Below are 13,982 nucleotides of genomic sequence, written 5' to 3' on the forward strand. Positions count from 1 at the left end.
CCTTTGAGGGCTTTGTACCACAAAAAAATTATTGCTTTGGATCATGAAATTATCTATGAAAGCTTTCTGTAGCATATGATGTGTTTCTGCAGCAGTTTTGTTAAATTTGAAACAGGATTCAATGCAGATTTTTGCTCCTTTATATCAGTCATTTCCGATGCAAAAAGAAAAATGCACCAGATGACTGAAACATACCATTGAATAATCAAACAGAACAAAACAGCACGCCCTTTCAGATGCACGGCTACCGGTACATTGATACATAAGGCAGACTGCTCACATTATATACCACCGGGAAGGCGTAGTTTACCCAGACGGTGCACACTGTTTTAACTCCTCGAACTTTCGGGTAGCACCTGGGAACGGAATCATGCAGCTGTATTTTCTCATCTCCCCTTCCCCAGGGCTCCGCACATCCCAAACATGCGAATAGACTCTAGATGTGGCCCACCACAATGGCTCAGGTGTTAGGGGACTTTTCTACTGAGTTAGAGTACCCGGGTCAGCCATGTTTTGATGGAGGCGAAATGCAAAAGACGCCCGCCCATGTGCTCTTTGACATAGGCACAAGTTACAGAATCTCAGGTTAATCCCGAACCCCCCACTCCTGTGCCTCTTTCTTTCGCTCTTTTTTTCATCTATTCTCTCACAGCAGAGCAGAGGCATTCAGTGAGTGCGCCTCTCCTTTCCTCAAAACCAAATCTGATTTTTCATTGTGTTGGCTCAAGGGTTGCATTTATGAAATGCACTTGTTGCATTTCATAAATGTATTTTACACTTTTAAGTATAGCCATCTATCTCCTAACTGTAAAGGGCACCTGCCAAGGAATAGCCTTCTACAACCCTCAAGCTCTACTAATGCACAAGGCTCGCCAATAGAACGCTTTCAGCCAGTGGTATAATGCCACTTCAGCATCTCGCATGCCGAATGTGGTTTGCATTGACAGCGTAATGAATACAGCCTACACATTGCAACAAACATCTGTGTTTATTTGTTCACTTCATAACAACAACACTGTAACATGATCGAGACATAACACAGCCAAAAATTGACCGGAAGGACACATAGCCATGCTGTCTTTTACAATACATCACTAGTGATGCCTGGTGACACGGCTAAGTTTTCAGGAATATTCAGTCATTCTAAGCTCCAGTGACCTTGTGTAGTTCTTTTAGAACACTCAGTCATGTGATATAACTCCCGCCGACAAGTGCCGAAAGTGGGTTAACGGAAGCAACACGCTTTTTGTGTTAAGCTAGCTGGTAATGATCCTCAACATTAACATGCTCCCATCTTTTCCTGTACATGAGCCAAATAAAACTGGGGCCATACTTTCAGATTAATGTCATTAAACAAGGTCAATGCACAGTGCAGCAGAGAAGCTACTGCCCACTCGGGAAGCTTTGCATCCAGAAAGCTATTAGAAGCGCCTGTTACAATGCACATGTGTACCTAACAAACAGACATTCAGGAGCTGAACAATATAACAATTCTGTGCCATGCTTTCATAGCAATACTGTTTTCACTGTTCCAGTGTCTCGCTCAAACTTTGCTGTTTTCACCAATTAAATTCAATCGGTCAGTCTGCGCCGTCACAGGTCACTATGAGTCACTATGTTTTTACTAACCCTAGTGCTCTCCTAGCACCAAGTTTTAACGTACACACACCTCATCAGTCACCAAAGCTGTGTGCATCTCAACAAGGATGCATGGGTCAATGACATCACAAATGCATCTATCTGTCATATTATGTGATGCATGCAACAGCATAAATTCTACATAAGATACCATACATTTTTTTAACAACGCAAAAATAGCTAACAAACTTCAGTAGAACCCCGCTATAGTAAACTCTGTTATAGTAAAAAATTTGACATAGTAATGTGAAGCTGCAGTCCCATTTTGCCTTCCACAGATAACTACTTTTTTTTTTTTCAGTTATAGTAAAGATTTTTTTCTTTTTGAAGAAACGGCTATAATAAAGAGCTTCTGGCCATGGCGATGCACTTCGCGCGGCACGATGACAACGCGGCACGCGCGAAGTCTAGGATCGCGAGACAAATAGATACCGAGCGCGCTTTTTGAGGTGGCTTCACCACCAAGCTAAAGAGCCGCTAGGAGAAGCCAACTTTTCGAAGACCTTGAGGCCGTGAGGCAAAGAGCGCGGCGCATACGGGAAATAGAAAAGCTGGCCATGAATGTAGAAAGAAGGCGGCGGGTCACTGAGAAAGGAATGCCAATAAAAGCGAAGTGAGGGCTAGAAAAGGAAAGAAAAACGTTTATAGCAGGGCAGCGCGAAGCACCGAGGAGCAGTGGCAAGAAGTGGAGGCCGGGCAGGACTGTGTGGGCGTTTTTTGCTGCGCTTGACTTTGTTGCTCGCGTTTCTTAACTGCTGCCTCTTAAACGAAACTGAAGGCACAGAACACGACACCGTGATCACGGAAAGCTTTGGTTTTCACATGGAATCAAGCTCTTTTTAATTTCTGTAGCCACGTTATATTTGTGTACATGTGCTACTTCCACACGACGTAAAGGATGCCAAAAACGCGATAACATGTGATAGCTGAAAATTAATAATTATTCCACAAAGGGACGATAAGAGCAGGATCTAAGGTATTTCTGAGTGTCTGTTTTACAAACCAACACTTCGTGCTTAGTCAGCAGCCAGAGAGCATAGTCAGAGCCATGCCATCACGAACAACTGATACAGTGAAGACCCTGATACAGCAAAGATTTCTGCTGGTCCGACCTACTTTACTGTCTATGGGTTCTACTGTATTTTGCAATAAGTTCACACAGAGATCCAAAAGTAGAAGGAAAGACATGTATGCAAATGACATCGCTGTACCAAAATCACGAGCAGTATTTTTTTTTTATTCTTGAAGGTTTTTACAGCGAGAAGCATGGAAGCCCTGTCATTGTTAAGTATGCACTCCTGTGCAGTGGAGACCCAGAAAAGCAGTGCACATACATGCAAGCAGCAGCTGGCAAAAACACATGAGAAGTTGAAGTGCCACTGCACATTCATGAGCACGAAAAGCAGGACCAAGGCACCTGCATATAGTTAACCTTTGGACACCTGCCTAGCAGGCTCCAGAATAAGGCAGTGTCAAGTGTGCGCCATAAGGAACATGGGCAAAAACAACTGCACGATGGTTAGATAACAACCAAACATTGTCTCACGACTGCACATTGTGTTGCTCAATTAGAGTGCTATTCAGTAACGAACAACAGACACTGGTTTAAGATCAAATGTTTTACAGCAGCCCGTCTCATCAGGATGCTGCATGATGAAAAATAAAGCAGCGCTGACCAAACGACGAAAGAAATGAAATGAAAGTGAAACGTCATTTTATTTCTTTAGTTTTTCGACCGGTGTCGCCTTAATTTTCGTCAAGCAAACACAGATGGCAGGATGGTAACTATAGTAAATACAATAACAAAACATGTAAAAAAATTCAAACTATGTTTTCCTCTCTATTTTGAGTTTAAAATAACTTACTCCAGTTCAGCTAAATTTGCAGCATTCTGCAAATTTCACTTTTCGTGACCCACTTGCATAGCAAACACAGAAAAGCAAGGAGCTGCAATCTGTTATGGCACCTGCAATTGAACCAACTATATATTGCACTCTGCCGTTTTACAAAGGAACATAACTGCACCACATGAGCTTGTAAACTGAATGTACTACTGGCATAAAAGGATTGTAGACGTCAGGATCCATGGTGGTGTGTGGGAGTTTTTTAAAAGGGCTCTGAAACACCTTCCAAGGAGAGTACATCAACTCACTCAATCACTGCATTGTGTTATCATGAATACCTGAGCCAAATAATACACTACACACAGCAGAGAACCCACAATCACGCGTGAAAGTTTGCGAGCCCTTCCCAGCGACTTTTTTTATGCGCTCACCCTCCTCTGTCACTCGCACCTGTGTATACAAGTTGAGAGGTGGCTATTGGTTAGATTCTTTCAGACTACAGGCAGCTACCATGGCCGCGGCCAATCAGCCGTGTAGCTCGGGCAGGTCAGGAAGCTGTGCTCCCGGAAGTAGGGCCAGCGGAGGAGCGTCGACTTTCCAGCGTGAAAAAGTGACAAGAGGAGAGGGAAAGGCGTGAAGACGCTGAAATTCAAATTTTCACTACAGATAACTCAGCTTCTAAAAAGCGCATTAAAAAAAAATTCTTGCTCGACAGTGTTCATGAAGCGGTGTGCTTTAACAACCCAGAGATAATTTAACTTTACTAGAGCCCCTTTCAGAGCCCCGTTAACATCCCAAAAGCTGTACACAGGTGTTGAGATATGCAATAAAGGAGGGCTCTAGGTTATTTTTAACCACCTGATGGTCTTTAGCTTGAAATGACAAGGATAGTGGATTAACAAAAAGTCCACATTGATACACACCCTGAGGAAGCAGCTTAGGGCAGAACAGTTCCGTCTGCACTTGTCTGTACGTCTATCAATTCTAGGTTGCCTGCTCATGACATATGGCAACACCTACATACTGCATTCCATAAACTTTTTGTACTGACAGTATTTTCAGGAAGATGGTTTGGTTTATGGAGTTTAGCGTTCCAAAGCAACTCAGGCGACGAGGGACACCGTAGTGGAGGGCTCCAGACAATTTCGACCACCTGGGATTCTTTAACGTGCACTGATATCGCACAGTACACAAGCCTCTACCATTTCGCCTCCATCAAAATGCAACCACTGCGGCCGCGATCGAACCCAGGTCTTTCGGGTCAGCAGGCAAGCACTATAACCACTGAGCCACTGTGACGGCTATTCAGGAAAAGCCCAATATAGGCCTACATGAAGTCTGACAAGCGGTAGTTGCAATTATATTGGTTCCTATACAAGCAAAAACAAGGAAGTAAAAATATACCTGAGGAGTGAACTCAGCAGAAGTAAAACTGGCTCAATGAGCTCAACTCACAGCTCTGTGCTTTGAACTTAAATGTAGGAACTACTTTTTCAGCAATATAATGTCAAGGTATTCACCTAACTGCAAGCTGTTTGTGCAAAAAAATTACAAAAGACCAACCAGCAAAAAGTGTGCAATCACAGCTGGCAAAGACAACAATGCAGCCAGCAGCAGTGTTAGGTTACATTCTCTGAAAACCTAAACAGTTAGGGAACCCTTGTTTAGTTTGCAGATGCTTTGAGAAAATAAATCAGTTAACATATGCCAGTTTGCCCATATGGATTTGTTAACGCAAAGAGAAGACTCCTGTGCACAAGAGCCAGAGACTGCATGGGCTTCCTCTGGAGTTGTGACTTCTACCAGCGAACACTCGCAGGATAACTTGCCCCATTTGACCAAGGGAAAATGAATAGGCCATGTGCCCATGGCGATATACAGTTTTCGCCAAGTTCATTATGTTTCAAAAAATAAACAATACAAAACAGTGAGGCATTACTCCTGGTAGCCCCCACCCTGCGTCACTGTAGTAGTTTGGTACAGCTTTCCCTGCACCATCTGAGATCCGCAAGAGTGCAAATTCGTGCTGCATGAAGCACACACACACTGTGATGGTGCTGAACTCAAACTAAAAAGCCCACGCAAACCCTGTGCTTGTGCATTATCCTTGGTATGCATTCTCAACATTATTTGAGCCCTGTTTAATACAACAGGTGTGTGGGAAAAAGGTGCTAAGAAGTGATATGGCACACCTTTCAGGGCTAGTGGCATGCACAGCTCTCTGCTGTTCAGTAGCACATTTTGGTTCAGCTTTCTTTTTTTCTTCTTTTGCAGCTGCAGCAGCAAGGGTAAGCTCTTCCCACAAAACGAGCAAGCATACGACTTGACTACTTTCCCGGAAAAGCTGATCCCATCAATGGTAACGGAAAAAACGAAGGGACAAAAAGAAAGGAATGTACAGCTAACCAACAATCAGTAAAAGGAGGCAGCCAGAAGGAGCTCAAGGGTAGAGTCTCTCCATGACCCAGCCAGGTGCGGCCTCCTGTGTCCCTTGGGCTGGGGTGCCCTTGCGGAACACGAGGCGGTCGTGCATGCGGGAGGAGTGTCCCTGCCAGAACTCCATGCAGGAGGGGATCAGGCAGTAGCCACCCCTGGAGAATGACGACAAAACAAGGTTTGTGGTGGTCAGTTGCACAAAAGCAGTTTACATGCAGGTCGGTCTCCTTCTTCATGCTAAGCTTCACACGCCAATCTCACTGCATGCCCACCAGGCATGTCTTGCTCAGACAGTGTACGGCTTGAACAGCTGCAAGACAGCTGTTCACCAGCACTCCTGAAAGCTAGAGCGTACAGGTGCCCAGAGATGTTTTTAAGACAAAGAAGTCACGAAACAGCCTACCGTATATTGTTGCGCATAAGTCGACGCTTTTTTTTTTTAAATGTCCTTCCAAAGTTGGGGGTCGACTTATAATCGGAGTCGACGTATATACACAGCCTTAAAGTCGGCCTATATGCGGAGTCAAAAGTAATTTAGACTGAGTTGCGGATATTACCACGCCCCGTGCACTTGTATTTCCATAATAGTTGTCAGACATGGTGCGAAAGTGGATTTGCTTAAAAAAACATGAATTTAATTCAGATATGCACCAAAGGTTTGTTTTAATAAGATAGCAACTTGTTATTGGCAAACCGTGGGCGTTCCACGGAAAAAAGGCCAAAGCTGGGCGCGCTGGCAATGTTTAATACAAATGGGCGGCTACAAATCCAATCCAATCCAATCCAAAACTAGACCACATGTGACCAGTCACATGAGCCGAGAAGCATTTTCGCATGTTGTTGTGCAACGTTGTTGTGTGCCTTTCGCCATTTCTGCACGTCGCACAAGGTGCGAAGTCGTTTTCCACGACCAGCATCTCAGCACTACTTCCGGCGACCAGCGGCAGCAGTGGCTCATAAGATGATGATCGCGACTGTGTCCTCACAAGCGACGACGAGTCAGAGATGTCTCGTGAACGAATAAATGTTTCTTTATGACTCGGCCTTCTGAAAAACTTTTTGGGCGAGCTAGGACAGCAGGGTGCGGCAGCATCGACCTAAATTCGGAGTCTTTTTTTTTGCACAAAGGAGGTGGCGAGTTGGGGGGTCGACTTATAACCGGAGTCGACTTATAATCGGCAATATACGGTAACTACTTCACAGGCTCAAAACCCCATGCATAATTTTTGTAGAACCATTGTATCTTCAAGTCATGGAGAGGCAGCTTTTAAAAATTTTCGCAGAATGATATCATCACCTCCTTGGAGAAAGCACATGTAATGAGTGCTGCTCACTACACTTACCATGAGTGTGGCTTTGGAACTTCCTTGCTAGAGTCTGCATACTGTGACTTCAGTGCTTCATACTGTGCCTCGAGGACCTGAAAAGAGAAACAACGATTGGAGCATTTCGTCGCAGTGCAGCCATTAAGACAGCCTCAAACTAGCCTGACCAAAATAGCGCCACAGACCACACTGGCTAACTTCAAATTGTAACGCAGGCTTGAAAGTTACCCGAAGCTCAGTTTTGCTTTGACTGCTGCTCCAGTTATTGAATTGGGACTGCACTATCGCTGCTTCTGTCATCAAAACCTCGGGATGTCTTGCCTGAATCACATAAGTGATCACTATAATGTAATCCTCACAACTACACTAAAAGAACTACGCAGTAACACAGTGCATGACAACGTGCACTAGTCACTTCATGACAAATGCATGGTGTTTCAAGAATAAGATTTTAGCCATGGTAGCATGATAAACATAGTCAGCATTTGGTGTGGTTTTAAAAAAAAGCAAACACCATTCTAGTGAACAGAAAGTAAAAATGCAGGCACTCACAGCTCGAGACTCTACAGGTGTGCTCTGCTTGGACACTACAGCAGCCAGCTGGGACTCGCGCGGTCTGCTGTGAAAGTACTGTTCAGACACCTCTTGGGATGTCTTTTCCACTCTGCCTTCAACGCGAACCTGAGTGAAAAAAAAAAAAAATGCACATGCACATGCACCTAAAGGCTGCCAGGCTACAGTCAACCATAGTTTAACAGCAACCCTGAACTCATTTTTGGTTTGTTTTCAGTACAATATGCTCTAACATATTTTTTCCATTATTACACTGTCAAGGATAACAAACGGAGGGTGCAATGAACGGAAAGAGGAAGCGGCTAAAGAAAGGTTAAAGGCACCATGTTTAGTGTTTCTTTACTTTAGAACAATCACACATGTATTAAGTTCATGTATGATGGTGACAAGATGGCTGTCACAGTGATGTGATTGACCAAAGTCATTTCGGAGCAGCTTTTGGAGCAGCAAAAAGTGCATTTTGACACAGAAAAGTGAGCAAAACTGGCTGTATCTGAGCTGATTGGTACAAAGCTTGACTGGCGTCAGCACAGGAATAGACACAAACACAGCATTGAGCTTTGTCCTTCATGTGTTTGTGTCTATTCCAACGCTGACACCAATCAAGGAAAAGTGACTGGCGTAGATTACAGCAGTATGAAACCAAGGAAAGCATAAGGTTATATGTTTTGTTTGTATCGTTGATCACTGGGATATTAATAGTTGTAACCATTTCTTCAAGTGAGAGATAATTTAACACACAGTAACAAAAGACAACCACATGCCGCTGGAAAGATCTCAACCAATACCTCTGCATCTCGTGTAACGTTCTCTAATAACTGAGTTACAACGGTTGCTGCCCCTCCCCTTCCCCCCAAACCATATATTTATATACCAGGTGTTTCTTTACCCACAGACGTTTTCTTTTTAAAGCCATGAAAGATACATCAGTGTGGGTGGTCTGCACAGGTAGATTCTTTAGCAAGACTGATATTCTGGCCGTGACTGAAGGCAATTTAAAGTAGTTGTTCAGCCTTTTAGTGTTTTCCAAGTGGCGCAGGATTAAATAGCAAAAGTGATGGCCGTTAAACTGACGGTAAACCAGTATTGCAGTTCCATTTATCGAATCTTAAATACATGCATCTGAAAATTCTTTTAAGTTGGCTGTCCCATGTTGAGCTTATGCACGCCACACACAACCGCCTCTTTTTTGATAGGGCGAAGAAGTGAACCTCAAAGCTGATGCCCACTAAGAACTTCGCAGCGGTGTGCCATTTCCCCACATCTGACGAGCAAGGATGTGAAAGCCAACACCAGTGTCATTTGTGAATATCCGTACCGTGCGCATTTCTGGCGGGTACTCGATCCACACTACAGGATGACCTGCATGCTGCAGGCCTGTTTCGCTTCCCTGCTTTCTTCAGACGTGCCGACAATGGGCCCGCTCAGCATGATAACTGCCTGCATACCGACCGATTGAAGGATTCTAGGAAAAATTAGGCTCTCAACTAGTGCCACCTAACACAAATGCAAGATTGCACGTGGTGCCCGAGAATTTTGTGCTTAAGGAAATACAGACTTGCGACGCAAGCTTGGCACAGATTACTCATAATTTGTCATTATGTAGTAGCATCCAGCAGGCTTTCTCATTTGGCACAGTAAGTGTATCACTGCTGTCATATGGCTGTCAAGTTTTTTAAGTTATTAGAAAAGATACTCCCTTAAATGAGATTTTTTAACCTTTGCGAACACCCTGCTACCAAAGCACCAGGAGGCAAACGAACACACTGCTTTGAAATAGAGGCATTAAAGTCACTGTCAGCCTGCTTTCGTGAGGATTCATACTTGAACTTTGAAGTGCAACAGCAACAGGGACAGAGGAAGAAGATGACATAAAGGTCTGTTGTCACTGTGACGTACAGGTTGTTGCACCGAAACACCCACTCATGAATTCCTACAAATGGGCCCAATTATCTTTCCTTCCAGTGTTGTAAAGCGGCTTCTGAAGATGCGTGCACTTTTCTTGCTATTATATTTCCTGTAAATTTAGGCAGCTTGGTGCATGCATTTGACAAGAAGAAATTAACACAGGCAAAATGCCATAACAGCCAGATGCAAAGCTGCCACTTGTCACTAAGCGAGGTGCTACTAGTCAGAGTTATGTAAGTGGCTTTGAAACTGTACGTTAGACTTAAACCAAGTACAGCTAACTATTGATAAGCCTTACTCAAAGGAGTCTGAAAATTTTTTTGCACTATGCACAGTTCAAAGCAAGTGAAGATTTTTAAATGCACTTGATGCTGACGAAACCAAAGTGTCAGCTAGAAAAATCTGGAAGTTCAAATTAAGCTAGTTTGAATTAGAGACGGTTGTATTCTACAATGTTGTTTTACGTGCACTGACATGCTGCAAGATTTGGGTATAAAAGTCAAGCTCTCAAGCACAAGATAGTGGGCGCCTGCACTACGGCCAGCACTCCCAAGGAGTGAAAGAACAAAAAAAGTCTCAGCTCTGCATTCAATTTCCTGCCTTTCTGTTTATTCTACTGCAGGCATTTGAACACAAAAAGGCAACGTTTCTCAAACATCTCAACGAGCATCTCAAACTAGAAATGTCCCAAGTTAAACAAGACATGCAACCCATTCCAGCTACGCACTCCTTTAAAAGCAGAAGGAATCAATCAGAATAAAGAATGCTGAGTACAAACACACTAGCAGGTAAAAAACCAGTATGAAAGTCAAGACGCATTCAACAAAACAACATATATGTTACAAGTGGAGGCGGGCTAGTTGGTGGTTGACAATGGAGCGCATGTTGCAACTGCGCAAAACGACGCAGGACGAAGAGAGGAAAGCACAGGACAAAACGCGTCTTGTCCTGTGCTTTCCTCTCTTCGTCCCTCGTCGTTTTGCGCGGTTGCAATATGCACTCCATTGTCAACATATATGTTCTCATGATTCTACAAGTGTGGTATCAACGAATAATGATGCAAGAATGTACGAATAAAACAGCATACAAAGACAGCAGATGTATGTAACTAATGAGAAATGTAATTATTTATAAAGTAAAAATAAAGCAAAATCATGCCACTGCATGTAAAGCGGACTGTAATACCTATGTAATATCTAAAGTCTTCTCAAATTATTTAGAAAATGAGTAATTACTCTTTATTACACGAAAACCTTACCTGACGGTGGTGTCTGTCCCAGTAAAACAGTAAGCAGGCATTCGGGTTTTCTTCCTGAGAAATGGCACCGAGAATATTACACTTCTGAGGCACTTGTGAATGAGTTAATCACTCCAGCATACTTACAAGCTCTCTCCCCTTGCGGCTTTCATAGTTTGTGAAAAATACAAAGCCATCCTTGCCAAAGCCTTTCAGGAGAACCATTCGAGATGAAGGAAATCCAGACCTGCAACCAAAAGAAGTAGGTACAGTATGTGGAACAATATGTTGGCGTAGTGTCCCAAAGCTGCATGTGGGCCATGAAGGACACCGCAGTGGAGGGCTCTGGATTAATTTCGACCAGCTAGGGGTCCTTAACATGCACTGACAACGCATAGCAGAAGGACTGCGCTGCGCTCGGGTGGATGTCAGTTAGTAATTACTCCCTTATCACAAATCTACTCCACCTTGGGGGATTCCCCTAAACATTCGACCAACACAGTTCCCACTTCGAGTCATTGATCAATTCGCTCTCGGCCTACCATAAGCTTGCCGTCCCGGTTAGCTCAGTTGGTAGAGCGACTGCTCTGGTGAAGCGGTGGTCCCGGGTTCGAACCCCGGACCAGGACGAATTTTTCTTTAACTACAAGGTTTCTGAGAAAGCTGTACAGCTTTCCTTTGTAGCCGTATGGCTGCGCTCGGGTGGATGTCAACGAGTAATTACTCCTTTATTACAAATCTACTCCATCTTGGGGGATGTCCCTAAATATTTGACCACCATAGCAGAAGCATGTGCTTGCATTTTGCCTCCAGTGGACGCAGTGCAGCCCCTGCGCCTATGCAGCAGTAAGAGAGGAAGTAATTGAATTTAAAACAGCTAATTAGAAAGGATGGGAGTATTCCTTTGTCAGCTAGGTCATGGCAATACAAGGACTGCAGAACTTTTCATAAACTATTATTATTATTTTAGCAGGCCATGAGATAAAGAAGACTGCAGTTCGAACATGTTCGGCTGTAATCTGTGCGTGTAGAGCACAAAAATGAGTGGTTCATCTGACTCATTATCATATGAAATCAGGTCATTTACACCGTCTTTCCTTTAACAACGCTACCCAAAACGTTATCACGACGTTTGAAGCTTGGTGTTCAATACTAATAAGCTACAAAGCTAATCATTGTTTGAACATTGCAAACATCAGCTTCCTGTGGAGGCATTACACGTAAACAGGCAGGTGTTATAGCCATGTTTCAAAGTAAGTAAGGCAAATACTGCACTTTAACGGCTGTCCACCACTTTTTGTGCACAGGTCCAATTCAGTAAGATTGAAATAAAATACAAATGAATTCAGTTCAAATCACTGAACTGGACCCAAAATTAATGTACTGAAGTGAATGGAAGGAAGAGAAAGGAGAGGTAAAACAAGGTAGTTAACCAGGTGGTGTTCAGATTGTGCTCCTCATCCTTCTCTCTTCCCTCTTTGCATCCTTTCATGCTTCTCCAACCACACAGGGTAGCCTACAGAAGTGAATGAATTCCAACAGTATACCCATAATGCTATATAAGGGGTAACACCTTGACTTGCTGAACAGCGACGTTTAAAAAAGTTGTTTGTCAGAATAAACTTCAGTTGATAGTCCAACGCCTTGTTGTCTGTCCTCTCCTTTCTTGTCTGTCGTCACTGGGTGCTGCTCCGTAGCAATGAGTGATAATATATACATATGTATTGTATGAAGCACAAGCAAAAAAAAAAAACATGTCAAAGGTACCTATTGCAGATTTTGTCCTGCAGCAGATGATGCGCTGCATTTTTTTTTTCTCCAGGTAAGGTGAAGCTTATACCTATTGACTGGTATGAAGGGATGTAATAAGTACCGCTTACATGCGGGTTCGGCGGAATTCTATCAGTGCTTATGCTCTCTGAGACTACGATCGCTGCAAGTGTTTCTCCCACTGTAGGGCATGAACAGTAGCTACATCTAAATTCTCTCAAAATGCACTGAAACCAGACGCAAGGTAGTGGAAAAGTGTGCAGTTGACGCAATCACCACTCGAGGCAAAGTTCCTGGCTACGCTGGCGGCAAACACGTCTTGTGATCTTGCGAAGGTAAATGTCCAGCGGTAAATGTCTGCATCTTTTCTGTGTCCTGTCTCCTGCGTAGTTTTATGTCTTCAGAATGCCTTACCAACTAGCCTCTCATCACACTCTTCTAGAAATGTACAAGGCAAAAAAAAAAAAAAAAAAAAGCCGATTGGAAGTTGCGTGCTGTAGATAGCTTCATTCGCCCTTTCAAAACTTTCACTTTCAACTAATTACACTGCAGACAGTGAGAGAGCGTTTAAATACTCACTTCGTTGTCGTTGCAAGAGCGACAGCATTAGATTCGTACATAAGACCGCCATCCTTAACTTCAGTGAACCACTTCTCGAAAAGTTCAAAAGGATCCCGAGTCGGCAAGTCCTTTTCCAGAAAGACCCCGGAAACGTACGGCTTTCGCATATCTGAAAAAAAAAAAGAAAGTTACTGTTTGGGCATAACTATCTTCCTGAGGGCAAATCACAAACGTACCAGCGAGCTGCACAGAAGTCATGGTGGAAGACTGGTCGGACGGTTTCTGAAATGCTCTCAGCAGCTGCTTGAGCGGAAGTCGGCTGATTCGCATTCTTTGAAGCTGTCTTTATCTGCGGCAGTACAAAAGGTAATTCTTCGTATGAGGGTATGAGGCAATAAAAATTTAAATAGCAGCGATCGCTCCCGTAAAACACGGCACTGACTTGCAGCAGGCTGTTGGCCTTGCTGTTCCAGCACTGAAGCTTTGAGCGCTCAGAACTTTGTTGCTACGGTTTCCAGGCATTTTCGGTCCTTTGTGTTTTTGTTTTGTTCAGGCGCGGTGCGAATGTTGTGGATAAATGTGAGATAAACAGTACCAGACAGTAGGCTCAGTAGCTTCGCAGCATGTTCGGCAGTCTGCTCAACTAATCTGCATATCTTGGCTACGCACTAGCTCCACCTGAGACATTTA

General features: G+C 43.7%; 1 protein-coding gene and 1 non-coding gene across 4 annotated transcripts; one reads left to right on the plus strand and one right to left on the minus strand.

Moving 5' to 3' along the window:
* Positions 1-969: 969 nt before the first annotated feature.
* Positions 970-13,938, minus strand: LOC149341824 (uncharacterized). Of its 3 annotated transcripts, XM_089544053.1 has the most exons (9): positions 13,735-13,938; positions 13,529-13,641; positions 13,311-13,461; positions 11,109-11,208; positions 10,983-11,066; positions 7,796-7,924; positions 7,262-7,338; positions 5,889-6,073; positions 970-4,075 (listed from the first exon to the last, which is right to left on the minus strand). In XM_089544053.1, the coding sequence occupies exons 2-8, from the start codon at positions 13,620-13,622 to the stop codon at positions 5,923-5,925; spliced, it is 786 nt and encodes a 261-aa protein (XP_089400179.1). In that variant the 5' UTR covers positions 13,623-13,641; positions 13,735-13,938; the 3' UTR covers positions 970-4,075; positions 5,889-5,922. The 3 variants fall into 3 exon arrangements, with proteins under 3 accessions (XP_089400179.1, XP_089400180.1, XP_089400178.1); XM_089544054.1 differs by having other exon boundaries at positions 970-6,073; positions 10,983-11,036; XM_089544052.1 differs by having other exon boundaries at positions 970-6,073.
* Positions 11,517-11,590, plus strand: TRNAT-GGU (transfer RNA threonine (anticodon GGU)). The gene has a single exon. It is a non-coding gene; the product is annotated as a tRNA-Thr (tRNA).
* Positions 13,939-13,982: the final 44 nt, after the last annotated feature.

The sequence above is a fragment of the Amblyomma mixtum genome, chromosome 5 (assembly GCF_055824585.1).
Source record: "Amblyomma mixtum isolate Tamu chromosome 5, ASM5582458v1, whole genome shotgun sequence".
Classification (NCBI taxonomy): domain Eukaryota; kingdom Metazoa; phylum Arthropoda; class Arachnida; order Ixodida; family Ixodidae; genus Amblyomma; species Amblyomma mixtum.